We start from the raw sequence: 25,417 nt of genomic DNA, 5'->3' as shown, positions 1-25,417 counted from the left end.
TGGAATAATTAATATCTTAATATATACGGGTGAATCTGCTACACAGGTGCCAAAACAGCTCTGCACATCTGTACCTAGTACCAGCCTGGTTCTGCAACTCCTTGCACTTAGGCTGAGTCACACGATGCCTAATCTAGGTGTCTATAGCCCTTAATTAGGGAAGACCTGTGCACATACATAATCCCTTGAAGTCAGAAAGAATTTCGATACATGTGAAATTTGCTGGATTTGCTTATCTATATGAACAATTGCATTTCTGATCATTTTGTCTTCTAACACTTAGTAATACAGAAGTTTTTAAACAAAAGCCTGGAGGAGAGTTGACAGTTTGGGATGAAGGCTCCTCCAGACGTGCAATCACAAAAAACTCTGTGTCCTCAAGTAAGACTAAGACACAAACTGACAAAACCCAAGTAGAACAAATTTACTCAAATGAGTGATTTCATTTAAACACTACAGTAAAAAAGACACTGGGCCAAATGTATACATGCTTTTACACAAGTGTGTAAGCATGACAAATATGGTGGGATAACCTGAATGCCTCGATTTAAATAACGACATTGACACAATAAACACATTAGTTGTTCCTAACGGAGTGGAAGCAAGATAGTCAGTGGGATGCTGTAATACCAGGGCACAAATGATAGGCCAAACAAGCTGGGCAGGCCAAGGAATACTGCTACGTGCTTGAGAACATGTGGAGTCCAGCAGATAAACCAGCTGACGCATCCTCCAATGGTACATGAATCCCTGTGAACTGAAACATCAAATCTAAAAGAGAACGTACAGAATTGAGACTATGCTAACATCAGCCCAGCCGAGACAGTGACAATGACTGCAACATGCTGCAGAACGTCAGAAAAGCGATAGGGATAGAAAGCACAACAGCAATGTAGGCAATGGAGGAATCTCAGCGATACTGCAAAGAAATTTTTAGGTAACATGAATGACTGGAGCATGTCAGAGAAACAACTCTTTACTTGGTCCTGAACAGCATGTAGGGCCTGCTTCAAGACGTCGCCATTCAAGAAATGCTCTGTTAGAGTTACCGCAATGCAAATAAATGCAGTGTTAGAGCAGAGGCAAAATAAAGCCAGAGTACCCAGCACAGTCATAGCTTTCAAAAAGAACTTTGTGAAAATGAGAAAGCTTGTTAAAAAGCATTATACAGCAAATAAAAACAATCTATCCTAAAGATCTTAGAAATGCCAGAAAAAGACTGGCATGGTTGACAGTAAAGTAAATGAGTGTATTAGGAATAAGAAAGCTGTCCATCAAAACATTGCCTTGTCCAAATGAGGAAAAAGAAAACAATATGAAATCTGGACATAAATATAAAAACTTGTCAGACAGGCCAAAACGATTCTGAAGAGCAACTAGCTCCAAGCATAAAAACTAACTGTAAATGAATCAGAAACAGAGCAGAGGTAGGAAGCCTGCCAGATAATCTGGATGGCCAGTAAACGATAAGTTTGTAAAAGGAACACTTAAGGATAGGGCCACTGCAGAAAAGATAGGTGGGTGCCTGGAGCCCTTGTCCATGGTGGGGCTTGTGGAGACCCCCATGTTAGGACTGTGCTTGATAGTGTGCCAGTCACAGGATCTGTCTCAAACCGCTTTCAGCAGTAAAGGAGGATTTTGAAGGAATCAGTACAATGAACAGCAACAAATGCCCCAGATTGGATGGTATTCACTTAAAATCTTAAAGGACGTCAAGTATGAAACTACAAAACTGTTAACAGTGTGTCTAACCTGTTCTTGTAAACTTGGTATCCAAAGTATGGAAAGTGGTGAATGTCATCCCAGCTTTCAAAGAGGGTTCCACAGGGATCTAAATAACTGCAGAGCAGTCTAATGTCTGTACTAGGCAAACTAGTAGAAATGGTAATATTATCATGTGATTATTTTAATTAGTTACTGGGACAAATAGGTTACAACAGGGAAGAGTCTAGGAAAAGCATGCTTTACAAAATTGTTACAGCTCTTTTAAGGAGTGAGTGAGCCAGAGCAATCCAACTAAAGGCCAGTCTACTTGGATTTCAAGAAGGTCCCAGATCAAAAGCCTTTAAGGATTTTTTTTTCAAAATTAATATTTTAATTAAAAATGTTAAGATTTTAAAGGTTTTAAAGAAACCAGAGCCATATACTGAGGGAAGGTATTCTTACAATTAAAACACAGGAAACAAATGATAAGATTAAATAGTTTTCATAGGAGGTGTTCCTGGGGACCTGCAATATTTTTGGTGTTGATCAGCATATTTATAAGAGATCTAAAAAGGAAGTGGAGAATACAGAATACTAACTTATTTAGAGGAGTAAAAAGGAAAACTTATGCTTCAAGTTGCAAAAGGAACTCACAACACCAAACAACTGCATGATAAAATGGCAAATTAAATTCAATGTCTTAAACCTACAGCAAAGCATATGAAGAAAATAATCTTAATTTTACCTATACAGTAGTGGGCTCTGAACTGCTATTATCACTTGGTAAAAGAGATCTTGGAATTATAATAGATGGCTCCATGAAAAAGGGACTGTCAGCTCAGTGTTCAGTAGCCACTGAGGAAGCAAACAGACTGCTAATGGTTAGGAGTGAAAGGGAGGAGAAAAAAAAAAAAAAAAAACACCCTACATATATGCCAGACAACAGTCTGGTGCACTTGCTTCTTGAGCTTAATTTGGATTCTCCACCTCAGAAGGATATACTAATACCAGAAAAGGTTCAGAAAAAGCCAGCAAGGGCTATATCTACATTTGCAAATAATACAGACCAGAAGGAGCTCTGTAGAGTGAAACAGCTGGTTTTAAGCATCCTATGTGCATGGCATACATTTTTCAGGGGTTTTTACTTTGGACTTTCTCCAGTCTGGTTTGTGGACTGAATACCTGTCAGCAGCTGGAGCACACCAGGTGAGCTCCTGGCATGCCTGTGTTGGTTTAGGTTCCCCAAAGGAACCAGTTTCTGTGCTCCAAGGTTGCTCCAAGTATAAAACAAAGTGCAGTAAATGGGGATGATCAAGAGATTCATTTTGAAAGTGCAAACGGGGTCCTTAATAAGATGCTAATATAGATGCACCCAAGGATAACCAGGTGTATGGAATGACTTCTGCCTGAGAAACCAGTAAACAGACTAGATCACAAGTTGCAACAGCTGCAGGTTGCAGCTTGGAAGCTTCAGACTGGAATTTAGGAAAGCAAACCTTCACTGGGAGGGCAGTACAGCACTTGGAACAGGTACCCAGAGAGGCTGCAGGATCCCATCCTTGGAGGTTTTCAAGATTCACCTAGCCAAGGCCATGGCTGACTTGGCCTAGAGTTGGTGATAGTCTTGCTTTGAGCAAGAGGTTGGACTAGAGGACCTCACAGGCACCTTCCAACCAGTATTTCTGTGAGTCCCTGATTCTTCAGTATGGAAATGACACGTTTGAGGAGTACTATGACAGGTATGTAACACAATAAGCCACTTGGAGAAGAAGATGAATAGGTGATGATAAATGAAATGATTAGGTGTAGGTTCAAAGTAAACAAAGGTTTAAAAATACAAATTGTCAAGGTAGTGGAATAAAAATCCATCAAGAACTATTAAACAAAGACATAACACTGGGCTCAAGATGTCCCTGAGCCATGTATACCTGGAAGGTGGAAAAGGTAGAAATCACAACAGTGCTTTCCCTGCCTGCCTGCCTTCTGCTCTTCCCTAAGCATCCAGCACTGGTCAGTATTTGGGACAGTTTAGTGGTCAGGCTGGTCTATATTTAGGACAGAATACTAGATTGTTCTGTCTGACTAGTCTTCTGTACTTGCAGTATTTAGGAGATGATAGAAATGAACTAATTTTAAGCCCCGAGACCTTTTCCCAGTATTTTTCGCTAAACACATAATTGCACACACTCTTAATCATTTAAGATTTTACTCATGTGGAGACAAGATCTAAATCCACCTCTCCCCACAGGGTACTTCATTCTTCCTGAATACAAAACTCTAAAACAATGGGAGCTGCCTGAACGTAAGGGCTGCAGTGTCTCAACTGCATGGGACAGAAAGTTGTGTCAACATACCATTCCATAAAGGAACATAATATTCCATAAAAAACTGATGGGGGTAAAACTTTGTTAGTGAATACCATGAACAAAACTGACCTGCAGGTCAGCTCTCGGGGCATTTCAGCGTACACCCTCAGGTCCAGCACAAGGCCAGGTTAGCAGCTGACATGATCAGCCAAACCCACATGATTCTGATCCTCAGTCTGATCCAGATGATGTGAATTTCTCCATAGGCACTGCTATAGGGCACGGTGTGCTGGAGGGAGAGCTTACTGACCTTTGCTACTTGGGACGTAGGGACCCTGAAGTTCCCTTAAATGCAGGCTTGAGGCTGCACTCAGGCTTCCCAGACTGACCTCATCTCTACGTTACATAGCTGAAATACTGAGTTCCTTCATGACATACTTTCCAGACTTGCTTACCAACTCCCTTTACCCCTTCTCACAATAGAAACAAAGCATTTACATTTGAGAACAAATAATTTAATGTTTAATACAAGACGGAGTGAATACTACAAAAGTACCCTGAAAGGAACCATAAAGGGGTGGTTTATTTCTACTTGTCCCTCTTCTCCTGAAAGTCTGTTATTTGTCCTGCCTTATAGCCTATATGGATCAGCTGAGAGATTTCTTAGGTGCTTGCTATGAATTTTCACGGAGTTAAAGATTTAAAGCCACGAGGACAATTTGAAACTTGTCTGGTTCTACAATATTTCTACACTACAGATGTACTTAGAACTCACCACCTCTTTTAGAAAGACGTTCACTCGGGTTGCCATTTTGTTTATGTTTCATGTTCAACCTATCACCTGTAAAATTGGTCTCACTATCCAAAATAACTTACCTCATTAAAGAGTAATTCTCTTCTCTGCTGTTTCCTGAGGTCCATTTTCTTCACTGCAACTTGCTTTCCTGTGTGTTTCTCAGTGGCAATGCACACAATCCCCGTGGAGCCTTCTCCTATCTTGATAAAGTTGTCCAAGTATTCCCTGGGGTCCCCCGGGCTGACGACAAGCTGCAGAGCAGCTCTGAATTGTTCGTGGGACACCCGGGATGGCTGCTGGTCTGAGGAGGAACCCCAGCTCGGTGGAGGATAAGCACTTGATGTGATACTTGGGGAGCTTGGGTAGGAAGCCGTGGAAATATAGGGAGAGCTTGGCTGGAGAGATGGCTGGTGATAGAGAGACGCTTTGTGATAGACTAAAGGATACTGGTAGCTACTGCTTGAATAGCTGACTTTGCTTTGACTTTGAGGTAGCTTTACTGGGCCCCTAGGGTAGGTGTCCGATCCGGAGAGTGGTGGGCTAACTACCATCTGTGCTCGATCATAATCCACCTGCAAAACAAAAATAGGCAAGTTAACACATTGGCCAAGCACTGAAGAGTGTCAGTTACTAGCATTTAAAAAATGCGAGTTACTCATCATGCCGGACATCAGTCCTTCAGTATCACAGTACAAACTGCCCTCACAGAGATTGCTCATTTTTCCGTTTCCCTAATCAGTCTCCTAACCTTCCTTTTGGGTCACTTGGTTAAAGTCAAATGGTTTCTATCTGTCCAGCCAACCCTCACCACTTCATTTTTGGTACCCCGAAACGGGGTCCTCAGCTGGGTCCTGGCACAACATACTTCTTCTTCAAAGTACTCATTCTTTTCGAAGTGACATTTTTACCCTGTATCTGAAAATAAATTTTTAGACCATTAGATTGTGGTATTTTCCATCAGAAAGAGCTATTTAGCTTGATTGTCTTTCCACTTTTGCAAGTGCCGACGAGGCATAGCGAAGGGAAGAGCCGCACAAAGAGAAGCTTGAAAAGGGTGCAAAACCAGGGTCCTAGAGGAAACCAGCAAGGTATTATCGAGGGTAGGCCAGGAATATACTGCATCTTGCAAGGTGACTACTGTGTTCAGAGCTGCCGGGCAGACCCGACGTAGCTGCCAAACACCACTATCTGGCTGCTGCTGTTTTGCACCATTGCAAACGCACTGCCTAGGCATCACCAGCAGCCCTGCAGGAGGCAGCAGGGGTAAAGAGCTGATGCAGAAGCTACTTGTAGAGCCCAAGAAACTGCATGGGCTGGAGACATCCCTGGCAGCATGGCACACAGTCCTCGTGTCACTTGTTGGCACTTATCTCCCAGATCCTGATGCAGGGACAGAGGCGAGCCTTCCTCAGCCTGGCATCACAGACAGACACATTTGCATGAGGCAGATCCCAACCTCATCCAAGACAGGCTGATCCCTCTCATTAGCTACCAGACTCAAAACTCATGCCCTGGCACAGATGCACCTGGGACTTACCTGCCTTTCCTACCGCCTGCAGGATGGTACCGCCACAGAATCACAGAATGGTTGAGGTTGGAAGGGACCTCTGGAGATCATCTAAGTCCAAACCCACTGCTCAAGCAGGGTCACCTAGAGCATGTTGCACAGGACCCTGTCCAGGCAGCTTTTGAATATCTCCAAGGATGGAGACGCCACAACCTCACTGGGCAACCTGTGCCAGTGTTCCGTCACCCTCACAGGAAAGAAGTCTTTCCTTATGTTCAGACCGAACTTCCTGTGTTTCTGTTTGTGCCCGTTGCCTCACATCCTGTCACTGGGCACCACTGAACAGAGTCTGGCCCCATCCCCTTGACACCCTCCCTTCAGATACTTGTACACGTTGATAAGATCCCCTCTCAGCCTTCTCTTCTCCAGGCTAAACAGGCCCAGCTCTCTCAGCCTTTCCTCATAAGAGAGATGCTCCAGTCCCCTAATCATCTTCGTAGCCCTTCGCTGGACTCGCTTTAGTAGTTCCATGTCTCTGTTGGACTGGGGAGCCAGAACTGGACACAGTACTCCAGGTGTGGCCTCAGCAGGGCTGAGTAGAGGGGGAGGATCACCTCCCTTGACCTGCTGGCAATGCTCCTCCTAATGCACCCCAGGATACCATCAGCCACATTTGCCGCAGGGCATGTTGCTGGCTCATGGTCAACTTGTTGTCCACCAGCACTCCCAGGTCCTTCTCTGCAGAGCTGCTTTCCAGCAGGCCAGTCCCCAGCCTGCACTGGTGCAGGCCTGTACTGGTCCGTACCATAATGTGCTTTATGGAGTACTGCACAACAGACGCAGCACTCCTTTCTGTCCTCCTCCCTTTTTTCTTCCTAGCCTTATACAGCTTAAAATGACAACAGCACATTCACTCACGTGCTCAGCCTCCTCAGGGGGGCCTCCCCTCTATCTCTACAACCTGGAACGATACCAGCATAATCCTTACCAACTGCATTACTACCGCAATACGGGCAGAGCGCTGCAAGCGATGAAGCAAACACCAGCACAGAGGCAATGGAAATTCAAGCTAGAGTTTTACCTGCAAAGGGGTATAACATGGAGAGTTATGATTAGGTGAGCATGTAACCTATTTGAAATGAGAGTTGGGTTTTGGAGTTTTCAAAGGGACTTCCTTCAAGTAATGCATAATGAGGAGACTAATTCAATTTACCATTTCTTAAATCATTTTCCAGAGTGACAAACTACTTAACTGCAGTGTCACGAAACCACTAATTTTCATCTGAAATCAGAGACAATTGCAGAGGAAATTATCTCGATGGGAGGCTTTTTTCATTTACAGGTTCCTTTCTTCTTTTTATTTTCTCAAGCTTTTCTAGGCTTTTTACATTGAAAGCAAATGAATATGTTACATTCTCAAACAAGATACTTGCTCAATAGTTTGCCTCTATCCAAACTAAAAAAAAAGGGTGAAAGGCAAAAAATCTCCCCCCCCCAAAAATTTCCAAAAAAGAACATCTCCACATTTATGATATAACGTATGTAGCTCCTGACAATGTGTGGAATATCCCAGGGGGGGACATGGCGGGGGGATGGTTAGACACAGGCTCATGATGTAGCACAATTACAAATAATTATGGCAATGAATTCATTTAATCAATCAATTTCAGTGGCGGTGCACAGGGGTGGACAGAGCACAAAACTCTACACAGCTCACAGTTGCTACTATTGCTGCTGGCTGCCAGCCAGGAGTCCCTGATCCATGTTAGTTAAATGCACATTAATCTGAATTTGGCAGTGTAATCAAGGACCCAACTGAACTGTGAAATTGAATTCTGCAGTGGAACATCATTTGACCATTTTATGCTAAGACTGCAAAAAAAAAAAAAAAAATCTGCCGCAGCATCAATTTATCACTGTAGCCTGCTGCACAGTAAGGAGGAGTTTCTAGCTGAAGTCTAGTCAGTGGGGGGGGGGAAAAACGTCCAAGTGCGATATTATATCAGTGTTTTCCGACATCACGTGTGAGCTGGACATGCCCGTCTTTTCGCTTGAGACGAAGTTTGAAAGGGACGAGGGAATGCCTCTGCGGAAGGCTGCTTACAGACTCCTCTCCGAAAGCGGATCCTGCTCCAGTGTGAGACTTGCAAAGTGACAGCTATTGGCCATATGGTGCATGCATCCAACACATAATAATATTGCATAGCAACCTCCTCAGACATCATTATTTTTATATGAGCAAAAGACACCAATAATTATAGTCATAATTTCACTTAATCCTTCAAGCAGAGGTACCCATAAAATAAAAAGGGGTCAGAGACATTATGAATTTCATAAAGGACATTACATTTGCCAATCTAATTAACATGGAAAAGTGCTCAGATGGTTCAGGGGAGGGAGGGGAACTCAATTTAGTTCTGTCCTATATACCTATTTACATAGATCCACATACAACAATATTTTTTCACGTTGAGAGGGGGGAAGCCCAGTCTAGAAGTTTCAGCTAAATAAATCCACACTAATTAACTGCTTGAGACTGAGTTTCACCCATGCCTGAAGTATCTGAGCACCTCCTATGCTTAATATGTTGGCAAAAGCAAATTCCACCGTGAAATTTTAGAATGAAAATTCAGGGGTTCAAAATACACTGAACCCCTGTTCACTGACCCCAGGGTCCTTGTCAAGAATTTCTAAAAGCTTTTTGCAGTTAGCATTTTGTAACTGATTTGCAGTAAAATTTAAAACCATTCACCTCTTGAAAAACAAGAAATATTACAGAAATATAGGAGCTAAAATGATTAAAACAGCTTAACCTCTCCTCCTAAGTTGTATTCTAATGCAGTTCTTCACATCATTGCAAAATCAAACACACATTACTCCACAAATAATTCTATTATTGTATGCAACTAACTACTGAAAGGAAATTCTTTAAATACTACAAAGGAAAGAAAAAACAACCCTGCTCTCATTCAAGATGAGGTCAACAGAGTAGATTAAGTTCTGACACGAAATCCATCACGGCACTGCAGTGCCAATGGAATACACTTCCGCTGCTGTGTGGGTTGCTTCACTGACTCACAGCATTACTCAAATCCACACACGGCCACTTCAGCAGTCAGGGCTTTTTGTTGTTAAAAGGTGGATATAACACAGCGTTCAAACTCATTTCAGTTTCCACTCTGATGGCGGCGATGTCCATTTTGTATTACATTAGGTGGAAACACCTGCTTATTCGTAAGGGATATCTTATCCAATAACGCAGTTTGCTTGGGCAAATCTTTTATCCGTGCAGGGTGTCACCAGATGAGCTGCAGCCGCTGAGAGCGCTAGCTTTAGAAATGGTAGTTGCAGCCCTTTGAGAGCTGATAGCACCAGGAGCACAGGTCCCTGTAAGGTAACAACAAACCCCTTGCACGGTGGGGTCACCCTTCAATAAACACAAAGGAGGTTTCAGTTTGCTGAGCTCTCAATTTGCAGAGGTAACCCACCGGTCAGGAGAAACTGGGGATATTTGGTGCTTGCAAGGGATGCTTTCTCAGCATGACAAGAGCTGGGTAGATGGCACTGGGGACGACCTGCCTACCAGATGGGAAGTGGGTTGTAAGGGAGGAGGTGGAAGAGACTTCTGCAGTGTACTAGGAAAAAAATCTGCGTCCATGGTGCATGTTAAAACCAGCGACATATGGACGTGTAGTAGAGATAGCCCATAAATTACACATAGATTGCAAGGGAAAAGGCTATTCTCTAGTGCTTTGCCAGTAGAAATCTCAGAAAAGCTCCCAGATTCATATGCAGTGATACTGGACAGCATTCATTGACAGCTTTTGGTATGTGGATGAGAAAACAGCAAAAAAAGAGAGAGATTCTTATAGTAAGGGCTTGGATCTGCCTGTGCCAGCCTGGAAATATCCTCCTGGTACAGAGTACCTGCAAATTGCATGGGACCTTGTTTAAAATGGGAAAGCAAGGAGGTATGAGGAGCAGTCAGGTTAGACAGAGACCCCTGAGCTTTGAAATCACATGATCAAATGCAAAAAGTTAAGAGGACTGCCTGTGGCGAGGAGGAGGAGAAAAGAAAAAACATGCAGTACAAATTGTCCAACAACAGAAGGAAACCTTACTACAATATGCAGACCTGGAACGTGGTGGCATGGGTTTAAAATAGGCAGAAAGGCAGGTTAAGTCAAAGAGGTGTGACAATACTGACAAGATTGCTTTGAACAAAATGGAATATGATCTCTGTGTCGAAAGGGTACCGTAGTAGGCTCTGTCTGGACACAAGCACATGCTACAACGCTACGCAGGTGTTAAAGGAGTTATTCTGCAGGAACAGAAGAACAGGTAAGTAACATGGGGGGAGAACCGAGAGGGAACCAAATCTGAACCTGGGTTGGTCGCCCTCAGCCTTCTAGGTGCAATGCTACACCCTCAAAGATCCCACCGCAATGCTGCTGCCATTAAATCCAACGGGGTCAGAAGTCTTCTGATGTAATACCACTGAAGCCACTTATGATGAAATAGGGTATAAATTTGATTTATCTGATACATCAGCTACAAACAATACTGAACTAAGCATACTCTTCAGACTTACAAGCTGAAATGTACATCTTTGTTAAATGTATTTTTAAGCCATGTAATTGTCTGCAGACTTTTTCAATGCTTACTTTTTCCTCTTTTAATTATACTTTAAAGCCAATCTCATTTGTAAAATATCTGATTTGAGACCTGATTCTCATTTAGTAAGCTCATTGAAGGAAACATTATCTTACTAATGCCTCCTTGAAAAGAAGATTCTTTAGCAATCATTCAAGACAAGAAACTGCTATTCACTTCCAGGAGCTGTGGATGGGTTTGGGAATTGAAACTGCTGCATATAACAGTGAATCATCAAGTTTCAATATACTGGGGGTGTAGGAGTGTTTTTGACGTTGTAGGGAGAGAAACAGCTAACAATGAATCTTGCATGGAGGCATTTTTCTCTAAAGTTGTTACTGCATTTTAATAGGATATTTTTCAAAGTGTCTGTAGTGCTTTGAGTCCCACAAAATACACCTCAATCTTCAGTCCTACTTAATGTTGTAAAACTTGCAGGATCAGGCACAAGGAAGTCTATGAATTATCAGTGGATTTGTCCTTCTACTTTCTATCCAAACTAAACTCTGACAAAATGATTGTTTTAAATGAAGGAAACGATAGATAGCCTGTCCAAAGCTTTCCTCGTAACTTCCAGAATTCACATCACAGTAGTTGTTTTTTAATGCACAAAAGATGGATTTTTCAAAATAAATTCCTTTATTTGATATGTTATCAAAGAATATACATTTCCCCCCCGGATTGTTTTAATTCTCAAGTTCACTTTTGCTGTCTGAGGACTGAGAAAAACAGCAAAAGCTGTTGTGTATATATAGTGCTTGAGGCTTCCAAAGTGGATGATGGTCTGGGTGCCTGGTTTCAGAGACCTTCAGTGAGTCTGTTTTTCAGAAAACGCTTAGCATTTGCCACTGGAGAACTCGATCTCTCTTCAAAGTCTTGAGCATGGCATCTGAAAGCCTTTGCCCCAGACTTGTCCTGGCCGAGGGGTGTGCGGCCACACGGTATCTGCTACAGAAGCAGATGGGCAGCCTAATGCACAGGGCATTGGCCTGCTCTCCTGGAAACTTGGGATCTACTCATGGTGATAGCTCGCTTTTTGAGAAGTCCCTTTCATTTTGTACATGTTGGCTAACCTATTGGCCACGACACCGTTCAGTCACCTAAAAGTTGGCAAATCTAAGGCAAGACCTCAGGGAGGCCTCTGCCCATCAGCAGGGCAGCCAGGGAACAGGAGGGACACCCCAGGGAGCAGCAATGGATAGGGACACCTGCGTTTAGTCAGCTGAATCCCACCCCACTTTATTTTTGCAAAGCACTCAGCCTGCGGGGAAACATTCTGGAGGGAGCTCTCCTCTCACATGAAGGTATCCATCCACTGACACATCCACCCATTTGACCTTCCCACGTTGTCTCACATCCGTCCTGGACAGAGGGAGAACATAACATGTGCTGGAATGCTCCTAAAGCACGAGCTCAAGCTACCACCACTCACATCACAAGGGAGGCTCAGAAACCAATGTTACTTCTCAAGCAGCCTTAAGGGGTTTTCTTCCACTCGACACCTCCAAAGCCTCGCTAACATCACCGAGACGGTGTTAACTTTCTTCTTCTTCTGTGCAAGTGGCTGGGGCTGGCGCTGCTCAATCAGCCTGTTGGGATCAGCTCCCCCCAACTAAACGCATGCATCGCTTCATGAACTCTGAGCTCAGGAAAGGCAAGGGAAGAGATTTAGTAATGATAATATTCTTCTACCCCCACGGCAAGATTTGTCCCCAAACTCAAAAGCCTAGACCTGTGATTGAATGCAATCTGGAACAAAGACGCATCACTCTCCCTTGACCACAGGGCACTAATGATAACTCTGCACCACAGAACAAGCAAAGCAGCCAAAACCAAAGCAAGCAAGATGGTCACATGACTCTGGAATATGGTTATCACGTATTTGGACAACTTATTCTGGTTCTGCAGTTGGACAGCACCAGGTTCCCAATGCACTGAGCCCAGTCTACCCAGAGTAATAAAAGGTACTGTTCATACCATTATTAAACTGCAGAATAGCTCTCACCACTTGACAAGCTGCCTATTTCAAAACATTCAGTAAGTCAAGACAACCCAGGAACATTTCAGCCCTAGAAAAACGAACTATAATCTCTGTGCCTGCACAGGGCAGGAGCAGTCTGTGCTGCTGTTGCTAGGGGAACTCAGTAATGTTCAATACAATTTACACTGAAGAAAAAAGCATCTCTTGCAGAACATTGTACGTTTAAGCAGGTCATCACTATAGCTATGCGACTAGCTATGTAAGAAAAGAGTTCTTCCCTTAGCTGAACAAAATGGCTAACAGTTAGAATTATGACAGGCCAGCTTCCCAAGAGCTGGATAGCTTGTATGAGAATATCCCTCAGGTGACTTAGAAAAAGTGGAGCAGGCCAAAATTTCTGCAGAGGCGCTGCTTACAGATATCACGGGAGAACTGCTTTTTACCATCTTGACCTTTTTTTAACTATATAAAGAATGTCTTGGGTGAGATAAGCTTCTTTGATTTTATTTCAGTGTTTAAGAAAAGAAGCAGAGAGGGGTAAATATCTGTTCTCATTAGTGGCAAAGGGTTAATAAAACTTGCAATACAAATACAGCTTTAAAATGCAGACATATCAGCCTCGAGGCTAGACAGCCTTTCATCAGTAGTTATATGACTTGATACGTGTTGAATTAACTACAGAAGGCTCTTCTACCTAACAGATGCACTGAATTTGTGACTGTGTTTCCGTGGCAGAACAGGAACACTTTTCTAAGTAACAGAGAGATATGAATAATAAAAATTCAAATATAGAATAATCTGGTATTCAAACTAGGCAAACTTCTCAGCTCCTACCAAGATCTACATTGGCATACAAATTTCTAGCACTGCAAAAAGTTTTGCAGAGCTTGGGGTATTTGGAAATCCCAAGGAAAATCAGTGGAAATCAGGCATTTCAAAATCTGTCTCTAAATAGACATCCTAAACCCACTAGTCCCCTAAATCCATTTTCAGACACAAAAGTAAAAGCAGATACATTTTCACACCCTTTGAGCCATGGACTTGTTGCTCCCAGTGAAGTTACTGGGAGCTTCAGGCAGCACGCTTCAGGTCACGTTGACTTATGTGCCCAAGCATGGATCCTTGCGCGCAGTTTTCTGCGCTTCCGCTTTGCAGGGATCAGTCCCCGCCCTGGGAGGGCTGCGATCTGGAGCATTAACGTTACCTTTGGGATGCCTGCTGCTGTTTCGGACAAGCGAGGGTAGGTGTAGGAGCTGTACGAGTGTCCTTGTTGGTTTGCTTTAAAAGCACTTGCTCCGTAGGGCATGGCTGGCTCCTGCAGACCAGAGCCCGACCTGGATCTCTGTCTCATTGCTGGCTGCGGACTTGCCGGGTTTACGTATGACGACTTTGGCCTTTTGTCATAATCGTCCTTGCCCGATCCGTTTCCCCAGTCGCTGTCACTGTAGTCGAGTCTCTCCTTAGAGCACTCACTTTGCACTGAAGTTCGAGAGGGAGCATAAGGAAAGGGATCTCCATAGTCTAGTGAGGATCCACTAGGAATCCTTTGATATTCCAGCTTTAGGCCACTGTATTCAATCGGTTTTGTTTTTGCTTCCATGTGTGTATGATAATCTGGAAGGAACCTTGAGATGTCTGATTTCAGGGGCTTAACTTCTGAATAATAGATGTCTCTGGAAGTCATTTTCATCATGTGTCCATTTTGCTTTGTGGCATAACTACCTTTGTAGTATCTGTCTAGCTCTTCCCCATAAAGGGTCTTGTCTCTATATTTTTCCGTGACATAGTCTGTAGTAGTATCTGACTCACTGGAATACTGAGAATACGTGATATAACCATTTTCCTCCTGGTGCCTCTGCACATGGTTTGAATTTCCTTGATGGTGGGTGGGAGGACTTTCCTTCCGTAGGGAATTAGATCGTGTCACTGAGATATTGTCAAATTCTTCTAGCAGGCCATTGATTGAAGTATCCTTTCGAGGTTTATTTCCTCTAACAATAGTCTGGGAATAAAAAATTGCTTCGATTAAATACTGACTTTCATTTAATATCTGTCCAATAAAACCAGTGAAAAAGAAAACACTATGATTCACCCATAAACATATGTAGTGATATGTTACATTCTTCAGTCACATACCTACCAAAAATTTATTGCCAGAAAACAGAAAATATCAAGCAATACTTACAGTAGGGTTCGCCGAAATAAAGAAATAAGCATGGGTTAAATTTTATGTACACCATAAGCTGAGCTTTGGCATGCACCCTCGAGACACTTTTACAAAGCCTGATTCAAGAGGTGGGTGTTCAGCAGTCAAAAATGGAGGCATCTAAAATCACCGGTTGTTTTTTAAAAACTCGGTATGATTAAATTTGCTATTATTCACTTGTCTGCACCAAGTGAAGCTGGTAGGCTGAGTCTGATTTACAGAGTACGGATAAGCTAAAAGAAAATTATTCAGTGGTCTTTACTTATTTCTACATTTTGGAAAGCAGCATATAGATTATCAGGTGCTGTTTTTTTACAAAACAGTAGGTTCACATGTAACAGAATTACCACCAAGAATTGCCTCTTAGTTAACTTAAGATTACAGACAGTTGAGGGAGAGGGAAAGAGTAATGCCTAACAACTTCTCTTTCCTACAACAGACAGCATCCAGCAAACCACCGCACACAACCATGGCTTTGGGACATCCACATCATGGATGCCAGGTGGTGGCAGCTGTGGGGGGCCCTACTTGTATCCTAATACTGCAAAGTCATCAAATCCTTCCTCCTCTTTAGATGTCACGGCTCTAGATGAAGAAGGGCTTAGGAGCGCAAAAAAAAGTGAGCTCTCTCACCAACTGCCTCACACCCTCAGACCATCCCTGCTCATTTCTGTCCAAAACCGCTCCTCCTGGCAGGATGTGAAGTGAGCAATGCTTGATTTCTGCTCTCGTTCACGGGAGATTGACTATTTTAGCTAGTATCATCTAAAGATTGTAACATGTGATTACATCCATTTTTCAGCAGTTGACTTCCATTGAGCGCTGCTTCATGTTTATAAACATCCTGTAAGAATAAAATGTACAGATTAAGGGCCAGGGTCATAAATCAGCGCGGCTCGAGCGAAAACACATTTGCTTTGCTGATTCACTGCAACTAAATATCTGGGGTTATATCTTATTTAACTTGCCAAGTTTTTAAACAGATTCAGGCATTTTGGGGCCACTCGTTGCCAGCAGCTGAGCTCTGTGCGCCTTCCAGAGCACAGCCTGGCGGCAGTGGCCCACGCGAGCATGCAGCGGGCCTGGGTCGGAGACCCACTGCTGAGTGCCGGCCAGTGGCTGCAGTGATCACTGGCCAAAAAGTAAAAAAACCCCTCACTCTAAGAATAATTAAGCACTAGAACAGGTTGCTCTGTCCCTGAGGTTTTCAAGACCTGAGGGGACAAAGCCCTGAGCTTCCTGCCCTGCACTCAGCGGGACCTGGCTGGGAGCGGGTGGCTGGACCAGCGATGCCCGCGGGCCCTTTGTGGGGCCTGGGATTCAGCGACCAGCGCGAGGAGGGAACTGGAAATGACTACCACCCATCTGCAGAAAACCAAAAGAAGATACAGGTTAAAATTTTCAGCGGCCCTGTGTCAGAGAGGAATATAAACCTCATTGACATTTGATGATACACAGGCTCCTAGCTGACATAGGTACTTTCAAATATGGGACTCGCAGTCCTTTCCCAAGTATCCTGACTTGCCAAGATCACAGAGATTGGGCTGCAACGTGCAGAGAGGATAATGTTTTGCATCCAGCCAAGAGACACGACGGGCTGCTCTGTCTCTGCTTCTCAAGGAGAACTTGTCAGGAAACAGTGAGCAGGGGACATATTGCTCCACATTTACCCCCTACCAGCCCATACTGAGCTCGCACACAGCCCAGAGGGGGATCAGGAGTGAGCAAGCTCCCTTTGCGTGCAAGGGGCTGTAAAAGAGATAAGGTACTGCTCAGTTTGAAAGCAGCAGGATCTGCCTTTATTTTTGATCTGTCAAGTCTGTGCACAAAATAGTTATCCCGTAGAGCTGGCAAATGCAGTACAGGAATGACAAAATAAGGGATTTTGCAAGAAGTCAGTCATGCTGGGACTGTGGAATAGCCATTTCTACGCTGGGAACGCTGTAGGCATTCGGAAAAGTGTTCCAGGAACAAAACAACATCTACGTGATAACTGCTTTAATCAGGTCACAATTCAAAGGTGCTCCTCCAGAAAGCTGATGAAGCAGAGAATATGTTGATGTCCAGATAGGCAAACACAGCGTTATTTATGTTTTTAATCATTCTGTGTTTGGTCTGATTGAAGTATTTGCATTTTAGCCAGGAGACTTATTGCTAGAACTACAGCTCATTTTTTTAGAGCCTGCAAGTAAATGAAGTTGAGTGTTACTGCACTTTTGGTGCAGTGCTCTAATCTGTCACTTGCTGTGATGCAGCGTCACGCAGCGTACAGGCCAAAGAAGGGCTCGGATGGTGAATCCTAACGTCGCCTTTACGGTCTTGCTTTCATACATGCGCACTTCAGGTCTTGCTCGTGGCGTGACTGAGCCACCCTCCTGGCTCTTGAACCCTGCTGCCTGTTTAATGGCCTGTCTCCCTGTGTCCCTGCCTGCCTCCCTTTGTATTTAATCTCCCAACTCCTCTCCTTCTGCTTTTTGCTTATGTACTCCTGCCCTCTATCTCCTTTCTTACTTCTACTGCTCCTGCCTTCCCCTGTTTCTTCCCTTCTGCTTGTGAGTCACGGCTCCATGTTGGCCGTGGGCTCTGGACACTTGCTGAGACGTGCAAGAACAGGGAAGACTGTTCCCCCTCTTTTATACGTCAAATAACACTGCATTTGCTCAAACAACAAACTGGTGCACTGCACCAAAATTCGCACCCCTCGGCCTCATTTACTCTGCAAGCTCTAAAATTGCCAGCTCCGTATTCCCACAGCCAAGTCCCGGGCTGACCTGCAAACACACCACTTCAGTTCCAGGGCCTGACTCTGCAGCTGCCCTCATGAGCTGGCAGGAGGAGCAAGAGTCGCAAAAATGTGTTTTGGCATCTACAGTCCTGGGCTGGGAGATGCTCAGTGGCTCTCTTGGGATGGAGCATGAACAGCCTGTTCACACACAGGCTTGAGCATTCTTGGTCTAGCAGGAATTTCTGAGGATTTTAGCTACCAAATCCCACCAGATACATACAAAACAGAAGTTATAACTTCGCCCAGCTTCACTGAATTTCACGTGAACGGGGGGGGATCACATTCCAGGCATCAGCATGATGTGGCTGCTCAAATCCCTGCTCAAAAGCATGCTGGGGCTAAAACTTTGTCAACAGAACGGTTATACAATGGTTACCTATCACTAATAAAATATTTGTTCTATAGCTTTCTTCTTAGAAATGGCTGGAACTTTCAAAAAGTATGGGATTAAGAAATGGCACAGCAGGTTTCATGGGAACTCTCATGTAAATCATGGGTCTTTAGTTCTAATAAGGGTCACAGGTTCTCCTATGTTGCTCCATTGGGCAACCCTGGTGTCCAGCCTGGGAAGGGGCAGCTGTGCACTGTTGGACAAGGCTCTCACCATGTCCAGTGAAGCAGTCTAGCACTTTCTGGCAAAAAGCTGGGATGTGACTGACAACTTTGGGTTTTAAGATAATTAGCTTGAAGTGAAAAAGAAAACCCCTCGGCAAAGATGTACATGTAAAAACAAGCACCTAAGTCGAAATTCCCATTTAGGAAGCAGTCTTGACAAAAACTTCCCTCAGCTCCACCATTCAGTATGTCAGAAAAAGAAATGGGTATCTTCAGCAGAGGCAGGAGATGAATATAAATGGTCCTCCAAAAAGGGCCCATTGCATGACTAGAAAATACTCCCATATTTGTGCTAAATCCTGAAGCCGTTGCTCATTTTTTGCACATGAAAGGTTCACAATGCAGTCAGGAGACATGACAAAGAAAGGCCTGTTTTGTCTTCTGCAGTGTCTGCCTTTCTTCCTCACGCCACTTCAGCTGTTGTTTTGCTGAATCTCCACAAAATTAACAGCAATGTATTTCTCCCTTATTCAGAGAAAGACAGCTCAGTAAAGCCAGGCCAAAAGCAAAGCAAACCTGACCTCACATTGATCCCTGCTCTGATTTATGTCCATAATTACCTGCCTAGTTTGCTATTTTGAAGCCGGCATTACTGAAACAATAGGACAGAAAAAATAAGAAATAGCAAATAGATCACTCCTTTTGACTTGGAAGTCATTCAGGAGGATGAGAGGAATTGGTTTCGTTAAGCTACAGCCTCTCTTTGGCAGGATGACTGTGTGATCATTCATATTTAATTATCACATAATAAAACAGCACATTCGACAATGAAATGCTTATAATTGAATACAAGATTGAAATACCCAACTGCCATCCCACTTCCCCTGTGTAAATGCATGCCAAAGAATAAAATGCCAATTTAATAATCTCTCTGGGACCATCCTTCACAAAGGAGAAGTTTCCTGAAGTAATCTGCATTGTGCATGCACAAAAGGGTCTCGGAGCAGAAGGGAACCTTTGGGAGCGTAACAGCTCTTAGTTTATAGAAAACAGCAATTGTCCCTCCTTTCCTTCAAACAGATGTTCTTTCCAAGCAGTTATTTGAAACAGAGATGCCTATGGGATTTTGGGACTAGAAGAAGCACATGCAGGTATCCAAGCACACATCCGATGGAAAAGGGAACGGCTGCTGCTGCGGCAGTGGAGTGGCTGTGTGAGATTTGGGCAGTGGCCGGCGGGGGCTCTGCTGCAAGGTTTTGACATCAATCAGCTCCTCCTTAAGGGATTCGTAAAACACAAATCTAAGGCATTTTAGAAAAACAAATAAAAATGCAGGTTTGCGTGTTAGGGAATTCATCAATAACAAAAAACCACAATTTAGGAATTTTCTGCAGACAGGTGCCTGCCTGGGAGTGACCATTTTGATTATGTGGATTAAAAAAAGTGTTTTTTTTTTCACAAACAGGAAAATTGTCTTGTAAGAAATTTCAGTTTTCTAAAAAGAGCATTTGCCATTGAAAAGCCAGTCATATGAAGCATTCTTGATTAGCTTTGTGACTGCAGTGACTTCTTATCCAGATTGATGAAATTAAGGGGAATTAAGATTTTAAAAGCTCTTGAGCCTCATTCCCATTCATTCATAAGTTCCCCAACCAAAGAAATAAAGTCTGCAGAGAAACTTTGTAGGACGTTTCCTCTGTTTTACACGCTGGTTCTGCAAGAGACAACCCAGTTGTCCTTGTGCCCGTCCAGCGTGAGACAACTTGGAACAGATCAGCTCCCTCAGGAGAAGAAATACATGGGTATGTTTGGGAGAAATAAACACATCTAGCCTTTGGGAAAGCCCATGAGAGCAACCAGACTGGAGGCGATCAAACTAGCGTCTTTACAAGTTCTTCTCCAACCCTCTTTTGCCAAAACTGTGCAAAACATCTGCTTGCTCCAGACTCTTCCAGACTAGTGAATTAGAAGTGCCCGGGATCATTCTCCAGGACTGAGCTGGTCTGTGGGGAAAGGGCTGTGTCCACACTGTTAAATGCTCTCAGCCTCCAAAGCAATGCCTGTGGTTACTGGGAAAAGTCTCTGACGGGTGCTAATGCCTAAACAGTGCCCAGGATTCGTTTAGGTGAATGCTGCTTGGCCCAGACACCAGCCATGCTAGGGACTGTCTTAACAATTGAACAGTATAGATTATTTAATTACAGTCCCTGATTACAAGCCCTAGGACTACTTAATTTATTACTATAAACATAGGCTTTAAGTGTAAAGAGAGGATAAAACCTACCTATCCCACAAGCTTGTTGCAAATCTAAATTACAATACCATAGGAGTTCTGTCCGAAATCTGCAACCATGTAAGTGAAGTACAGCCACTACTGACGTCAAAGACACATCACTGAAATTATTACAATAAATTAGTACGCAAAAGTAATTTGGTGTAAAAGAATAAAGAAAGCATGATTTCATGACAATGAAAGCTTTCCACAGAACTGTCAGTGCTTTTTTTTGTTTTGTTTTGCTTTGATTTGTTTTTAAATTTAGCACTTCCCTTAAATGGAAGGAAATGTATCTTGGTGAGATTCACCTATGGCTAAATCAGACAGCTTACTAGAGCTGGTTTTTAGCAGCAGCAGTTTTTTTAAAGGAAACATCTAGCGTTGTTCTTATCAAATATATGGTAATGTCCACACAGTAGATAATTTAGAAAGGATTTCACTGAGACCCAGTGAAATATTATATATCTCCAGTATCTGGCTATTTGAAGAGAACTTAAGATGTTTATATACAAGTCTAAAGTACAGTGCCTCCCCTGTGGGTAGAGTTAATTCATCACAATTTATTAAGCCTAAAAACCAAATTAAAATCCCAAAGCAGGTATTATTCTAGAAGAGTAATAAGAGTAATTACTCTGTAAGAATGCCCACAGTGTATCAAAAATTAAAAAATAAAATCAAAGAAGATGTTCTACAGAGCAAAATTTATGTTGGAACATGCTAACTTGTCCTGAAGGGATTTATTACAGAGCGTGTGGCGGGCTTGTGAACGTCCTGCAGCTTTCCTGAGAAGCGTGGTATTTGCAGAAATAAGCCCGAGATGGAACATGGCCAGAGCCATGGCCAAAATCTCCCAGACTGAAAGCCTACTGCTAGCGCCAGGGCCAGAGGCACACAGGTTCAAAGGTCTAATTTCAGCACCTGTGGGGATCTGGGTCCAAGAGACCGACCGAAAGCCCACAGAGGTCAGTGCACTTTGGAGGACTCTGGCTTTAAACCAAACATTCCCTAGAAGCTGCCTGAGTATTAGAGGGGTGGAGAATCCACAGAACTCACAGAAATACAGAGGGACGAAGGTACTCAAGGCTTCTGAAAATCAAGCTCGCTTCGTTTAGAGGATTATGCAAAGGTTCCCAGTTCAGGAATTTGGATTCCTACTACTGCATCAACTGTCTGTTTGTTGTGTTAGGGAGCAGACAGAAAACCTCATGAGATTGAGATACAACAGCAGAAATTAAAAAAGATGGAAAATTCTAGCTCTGTCTTAAAAGGCAGAACAAAAAAAAGAAAATTAACAGAAAAAGCAGGCTACATCAGAAATGATATAAACATAGTTTTACTAGCAATTAATTTGAGAGTAACTAGTGACTGATTTTTGCAATCTTAATTCTCTATGCTTTACAAACTAAAAGAAACAACTCATATTTCCATATAAAGAAGGAATATTATTTTCCCTCATCTGTATTTATAAAGAAAATGCTTTTCTTCTACCACCCATTGGTTTACATATTTATAAACTAAAAGAATTTCTGAGGTTGCTACAGATACAGTCGACAGTTAAAAACAAAGCATGATTTGCTCAGGTTGATCAGCTAAGATTTATGAAGGTTTTGTTTCTGTCTGTTAAGATCATCTAATGGAAACTTGTATAATAACCAGGCATGCATGAATAATAGAAATCAAAACCTACGGTATGTACAACTTTGTTTAACTAGGTTCCACAAGGGGAGCATGTGATTTGTTATAGTCGATATCCAATGTTTATTAAAGAACATTTTTCAACACAAAACATTGAGCAATTTAGGACAGATCAATATTACAATAGATTAAGGAGTGCCAGTGAATTTTATGCTACCGTTACTGTCATACATTAAAATCAATGAAATCCAATCTATATGAATTAAAGTGCGGTACTCTGAAGCCGTAGCTTTCATTTCATTTCCATTGCTTTCTGAACAGGTTTGGCGTTTGTTCTGGATCCCAGTGACAGTAGACATATTTCACGGCGTTTCTTTAGTGGTCTGTCCTCCAGTGATAAGCTATAATGGATCTGTCTGTAAGAACAGCTGTCTTGCCTTGTTTCAAAAAGGAGATGAAAAACAGCTTCTGCTCTCAAATACTGTATTAACCTTGACAGTAATGAAGTGGGTAATTAACTGTTTTGCCCTAATATGACCTTGCGTTTATTGTCTTTAAAACTACTATACTTTATGCACTCGTTAAGAATATATCATCTTTTGTCCTTCTAGAGCTCTGTTCTCAGAAGTCTGTGTGGATTTAAAATCTGTGATGTGCAGAGCAAACAAATGTCCTTTTAGGAAATGTCATCTTATAAACAGCCAATCTAAATTCTGATTTTGTTTCTAGCTAGCTCATCCCCTCGCTTTTATTATACATAAAATAAAAGCACAGTCTACAGACATCTCAGTTTTTCTTAAGAAAAGGGACATAGAGCAAAGCCATTAAAAGTAATGTAAGAACAAACAATGGAAGTGCTAATAATTTATCTTCTTGCATTGCAAGAAGCAAGCATCTGAAGTATTGGAAACTATGTTCGTGATACCACACGTTACTCCTCAGTGTGAGCATATTTGAACAGTGCTGCCTCGGAAGAAGAAATTATCCCTGTTACCAGTTCAGAAAGCAAGCACTGGCTTTCCCTGGAGTCAACAGAGTTTTACACTGGCAGCCCCGGGTGTAAGAGGTGTCGGGGCCCACATTTGGCTGCTTCTCCTGGGCAGGAGAGGTTGTGGGACTGCCGAACAGAGCACGCCCCTGGAGAAATTCGAAACGGTGGGAAATAGCCCAAACCGGACAGGACAGGGCTGCGAGCAGCATTAGCTTTCTTAGTACAAAATGGACAGCAAGGCTGGACACTGTGGTTTTACTGAGATCTGACTCTGGGCCACATCTGCTGCCCCGTGGCAGCCAAAAGCCCTCAGCATAGCGGGGGCACTAAGGAGCCACTATCCCGGAGAAGACAGCAGTTAACCCTGGCCTGGCATGGGATTTAAATCCTCTTTAACCTGAAGAGTTTAACTCCCTCTTTTTCCTGGTACTTCAACGGCAGCGGCTGTGTCCGACAGCCTCAGACCAGCGTGAGGTGTCTGCATGGCTGAGCTTGAACCCTGAGCTCCTGTCTTGTACTGTCACATAACCACAAGGCTTGTAGGGGCAGGAGGGAGATGGGAGAAAGACCTACCCATGTTCTTAAATGCTTGACTTTACCTGGATAATTAAATACGCTACCAGGGAGAAAAAGCAAGGGAGCTGGAAGGCCAGTGACTGGGGAGCTCAACTCGGATTTAGGAAATAAACAGACGCTAAAGGGAATAGGGAGAGATGTATCTTCTAACATCCTAATTCAATGATTTTGGTTCCTGGAGGAGCACACAGGGAAAGGACTGCTTACTATTTTCAAGTAAGTGGGCCCACTATTTCACTTAACGCTTTTTTACACTGAATATTCAGTAGAGGAAGAATTACAACCTCTGAGTTGCCTTTCCAACAACAAGCAACCTAAATTCTGAATTGCCGTCTCAGAGCCATCCTTGAGATCTCAGTGTGGTCCAATGAATGCTTCATTATGCCCAAATGGGGAAGCTTCACAAGAAAGGACTGAAATCCTATACATCCTATACATTTCTATACATCCATCCCCTCTTTACCCCACCTAATGCCAGGCAGATTTGTGATGACAGCGCTCACTGCAGAAGTACGTAATCAGCGCTGCACTCCTATCTGCAGAAGATGAGCTTGTGTGTCAGTCTTAGACTCTTAGACATTAGATAAAAGACTATGCTTAAAAGGAAGCACAGAATACCTGTCTGTTTTTAGAACAAAAGGGGTTTGTAGACTAAATTAAGGATTAGGTTCAGTGGCTTAAATCACATTTCTTTCCCCAGCATTTTCTCCCATGTAATGCTGGAGGAACTCTCTTGGGGAACTTGCTCATACATCGCTCCTCCCAAAAGTTGCTGTTGCCCAGCTCAGAGGTTATGATTTTTACAGTGTCCGTTCACAGGGAGTTAGGCCCTGAGGACAAGCTCCCTTTATGGGTACAAGCCTGACTGATTTATCCACGTTCCCAGGGTAAGGAACTCAGCAACTTGTCTCCTACATCGTCAGCCTGGTGGCCACCCATTCGTTACCTTTCTACCTAGCATGCGGACCTCATGCCTCGTCAGCAGCCGCTCCACGGGCTCTCCCTTTGGCTTTCACTGCTTTAGCTACCAGGGCAAGGTAGAGCCTCCAAACTCCTCACACACAGCTTTCTCCAGCCTGTTTTCTATCAGAAAATTCAAGCTCCCATGCCCCCATCGTATCTCTTGGTCCCCTCCTCTTTGGCAGCCCCCTAACAGCTTTGTACACCGAAGCCAGTCCTCCTCCTGCAACCAGGTAAAACTTGCTTTTAATTTGCCCTTGTGTAACCACATGTCTATGCTATGTCTAGACTGGTGGTACAGCTAAGGAGGGAATTGGACAGACACGTTTGCCTCTCTGAACTTCAAGACCTGGACCAATGCCAAAAAAAATTCTGGCTGTGGGACCAGCAACCCTCATCCTTAGTGAGAATCCGAGATGCTACGAATTGTCCAAGTGAAAAACAAGTGATGCATTTGAACAGCTGGCTCCCACCCTAGACAGGCATG

At 43.3% G+C, this 25,417-nt stretch overlaps 1 protein-coding gene across 1 annotated transcript in view; it reads right to left on the bottom strand.

Annotated features, from left to right (window-relative positions):
- Positions 1–25,417, bottom strand: part of PAK5 (p21 (RAC1) activated kinase 5) — a 141,348-nt gene that overhangs the window by 15,251 nt on the left and 100,680 nt on the right. The window contains exons 3-4 of the mRNA XM_067294658.1: positions 14,152–14,949; positions 4,887–5,378 (exon numbers count right to left, since the gene is read on the bottom strand). Of these exons, the coding sequence (XP_067150759.1) occupies positions 4,887–5,378; positions 14,152–14,949 (1,290 nt within the window). The remainder of the gene's footprint in view (positions 1–4,886; positions 5,379–14,151; positions 14,950–25,417) is intronic.

This window comes from Apteryx mantelli, chromosome 3 (assembly GCF_036417845.1).
Source record: "Apteryx mantelli isolate bAptMan1 chromosome 3, bAptMan1.hap1, whole genome shotgun sequence".
In the NCBI taxonomy this organism is placed as follows: Eukaryota; Metazoa; Chordata; class Aves; order Apterygiformes; family Apterygidae; genus Apteryx; species Apteryx mantelli.
This window is presented reverse-complemented; position numbering and strand designations above follow the sequence as displayed.